At 38.2% G+C, this 3,844-nt stretch overlaps 1 protein-coding gene across 2 annotated transcripts in view; it reads left to right on the top strand.

The window, feature by feature from the left end:
• The window catches only part of Efhb (EF-hand domain family member B), a 63,741-nt gene that overhangs the window by 3,824 nt on the left and 56,073 nt on the right, over positions 1-3,844 (top strand). For both annotated transcript variants that reach the window (XM_026790065.1, XM_026790066.1), the window contains exons 2-3: positions 1,600-1,662; positions 2,491-2,634. In XM_026790065.1, the coding sequence (XP_026645866.1) occupies positions 1,600-1,662; positions 2,491-2,634 (207 nt within the window). The remainder of the gene's footprint in view (positions 1-1,599; positions 1,663-2,490; positions 2,635-3,844) is intronic.

Raw genomic sequence — 3,844 nt, 5'->3', positions numbered from 1 at the left:
TCTTGTCTTTTTCTACTTTCTACTTCCCATGTAGATTAGATCTATGTAAGTCTCTCTTAGTGTTCTCATTGCTGTCTAAGTTCTCTGGGATTGTGGTTTGTAGGCTGGTTTTCTTTGCTTTATGTTTAAAAACCACCTATGAGTGAGTACCTGTGATAATTGTCTTTCTCTGTCTGGGTTACCTCACTCAGAATGATGTTTTCAAGCTCCATCCATTTTCCTGCAAAATTCAAGCTGTCGGTTGTGTAAATATACCACATTTTCCTTATCCATTCTTCGATAGAGGGGTATTTAGGTTGTTTCCAGGTTCTGGCTATAACAAACAAAGCTGCTATGAACATAGTTGAACACATAGATCTAATCTACAATAAATAAGTATCATTCCATTAAGAGACATGACAGTGGGAAGCAATTCAAGAGAATGACGTGCCCTATCCCAAAAAAGTTTGTCCTTAAGGTTGGGAACATTGTTTAGGGGTTGTTGATTATCACTTGTACTAGATAGAGGGTTGGGGTGAAAACTATGTTTGGAAAAAAAGGGATAATAATAGTGGATAATAGAGTGAATACTTGTGAGTTATTTATGGATAATTTATATTACATTGGTATAGTTTTGTATATTAATAGAAGTTAACTAATATACAAATTATTAATATACAGGATTTTGCTACTGTAACTCAGGCTGTCCTTGAACTCTTGAGAATGTCCCTGCCTCAGACTCTCAAGTGCTGGGATTACAGGAATGAATCACCATGCTGAGTCTCCAATTCTTTAAATTTTTAAAAGAGCAGTGTACATATAAAAATATCAGCCACTTTGAAATGAAAGGCAAAGGTGTGTGTGTGTTTTGTTTTTCGGGGAGTTCATTAGATAAAACCCAAGTTAGAAACAAGTGGGCAAAGCCAAGTAAGATTTTATTCTTCTCTCTAGGGACTGAGCTACAAATAATATGCCTTCACATATCAAAAATGTCTTTTCTGGGTTTATGTGAAACTTTGTGCAAGTCTAGAGGCTGAGGCAGGGGAATTGTGTGAATTAGGGACAGCTTGGGCTATGTAAGAAGAGCTGTATCTTAAAAAAACATTGTATTGGAAACACACAGATACACTCATAGATTTGGACATGAAAAAATTAACCAGTGAAAAATGTTAGGATTGTTTGTGGCTGAGCATGGTAATGCTTGTAATCCCAGCCCCAGGAGATTCAGGTAGGAGAATTGCTATGAATTTGAGAGAAACCCCCTGTCAAAAAACAAAATACCTTGTTGACATGATACACAATTGTAATCCCAATCCCAGCACTGAGGAGGTAGGCAAGGATTAGGAATTCAGATGCACCTATACTACCAAGCCAGTCCCAGACCTAAACAAAGCAGAAAAAGAAACCCTGTTGGAGGCAAATAAATGCCTCAGGATGTCTCAGAATTACTGGATGAATTTCTGCCTTTTGTTTGTTTATTAATTACTTAATTGTTTGTTTTATTGTGATTTAAAAAAATATCCTTTGTAGTATTTGAGGCACAGGCCAAGTTTTATGTCAAGTCCATTCTTTTAAAATACCTTTTAAACTCTAAAATGATCAATGTTTTCCCCCTCTAAGGCAGGAAAAGTTAAGCCAGTTGGATACAGAGTTGCAACCTGTTTGATGGAAAAACTTCCCAGGGTGAGCACTTCCCAGTCTTTCTTTGTACCTTGAGTAAGAGCTACAGGAGACTGGACCGTCTTTCTCGTGAACCAGTGCACAGATTTAATGCGGTCAATTTTGAACTTCTACTATATTTTATTGTATTTTGATGATATCTGTTGATTTTGTCCAAGAAAATGAAAAAGTTTACATTTCCTGTAGTTTACCAGAAAAACTCTAGGATTCGATGTGTATCAGTAGGAATAATGAGATGAGCTATAACCTGGATGTTGCCTGTTTACACACACACACACACACACACACACACACACACACACACACACACCCCTGTGTGGATATATGCCACATATATGCAGTGAACCATGGAGGCCAGAAAAGGACATTAAATCATTTGGAGCTGAAATGGTAGGTGGTTATGTCTGAGCACCTGATGTGGGTGCTGGGAACAGAACTACTCAGCCATCTCCAGCCCCCTAAATTATAATCTTAAAAAGTATTTTGAAGTTGATTTTTATTTTATGTGTATGAGTGTTTTCTCTGCATTTATGACCGTGTACCATGCACGTGCCTGATGCTTACAGAGGTCAGAATAGATTGCCAGATCTTTTGGAACTGGAGTTGCAGAGTTTTGAACCACCATATGGATGCTGGAATGGAACAACAATGCTTTTCATGACCGAGCCATCTCTTCTGCCCCTCAAACTATAATGTTTAAAGTACTGTATTTCCATCAGTAAACAGATTTTAGGGAACATATCCTCATTTGGGGGTGACGTTCAGAGAAGTTGAATTGGTGTTTTAGAACTTGTGCTTCACGGTCTTATTTCCTTGTCTTACCTTTTCCAGCTTACTACTCCCCCAGAGGCAAAGAAATATTTCAATTTCAGATATCCACCTCCTGGAGAAGAAAGAGTATTTTATGGCAGAGCAAATGATCCCCAAATTGCACCTTATTTGACACATGGAATAAGATCTAAAATTTCAATACCGGTAAACCTTTCTTTTTCTTCCTTATTAATTTACATTTATTATTAATTTACCAAGTTAGAAAGTTGCACAGATAAAGGTATAAGTGAAATTTATAATTCCTGTGGGTATTTTCTTTCCTCATTCTGTCCTCTAAAAACACTAATCTTGGCCAATGAACCGGATTTTCAAGCAGCAGCAACTAAGAACGTGTGAAAGAAACAGTTAAACCATAGACTTAAGTGTTCCTCGGATGGTCTGAGGCGGTGGCGTCCCATTTCCCCAGTAAAGAGAAATGTCACACCATGTTAGCCTTTAAGAGAACAGGACTGGCTGTTCTTGCTTAGAGGCACAATAGAGACTATATATAGATCCTGAGTGGACACGGGATCAGAAAGTATTTGGTAGTGGCAATCTGGTTATAATTGTCTAACTTTATTATTTGCCAGCTGTCTGTCTTTCTGTATCTGTTATCTGCCTTTTGTTTAATTTTATTTATTTATTTTTTGTGAGTCTAAAGCTGGAACTCAGGGTCACATGTGAGCTGGTTATACACTACTTACTATTGACGCCAATCACCAACCTTCTATTTGAACACTGATTAATCTATTTTTTTGTCTGTTTGTTTAAAAACCTTTCCCCACATTTATGTGTATGTGTGTGTATACATGCGTTACAGCGTGAGTGGAGAACATGCATGGAGGTCAGATGAGAACTTGGGGAAGTCAGTTTTTTCCTTCCATCAGGTGATTTCTGGGGAATAAGCTCTGATCTTCAATCTTGGCAACAAGCTCCCTTACCTTTAAAAAATTAATTAATTAATAATTGCGTGTGTGTCACTGGAGGTGTGTGATATGTGTGTGGGCATGCATGTAGGGAGGACAATAGAGTTGATTCTCTCTTTCCATTTTTACATGGATCCTGGGGATCAAACTTCAATCGGCAGGTGTTTGTGACAAGTACTTTTATGTATCACGCTTTCTTGTGGGGGTCACCAGTCTACATAATGACACGGAGACTTATTATTAATTTTGAAAGCTAGGCTTTGGCTTATGTTGTCCACTAGTTCTTTTTTTTTCTTTTTTTTTAAATTTATTTATTTATTAAGGATTTCTGCCTCCTCCCCGCCACCACCTCCCATTTCCCTCCCCCTGCCCCGATCAAGTCCCTCTCCCTCATCAGCTTGAAGAGCAATCAGGGTTCCCTGACCTGTGGGAAGTCCAAGGACATCCCA

This window comes from Microtus ochrogaster, unplaced genomic scaffold, assembly GCF_000317375.1.
Source record: "Microtus ochrogaster isolate Prairie Vole_2 unplaced genomic scaffold, MicOch1.0 UNK40, whole genome shotgun sequence".
In the NCBI taxonomy this organism is placed as follows: domain Eukaryota; kingdom Metazoa; phylum Chordata; class Mammalia; order Rodentia; family Cricetidae; genus Microtus; species Microtus ochrogaster.
This window is presented reverse-complemented; position numbering and strand designations above follow the sequence as displayed.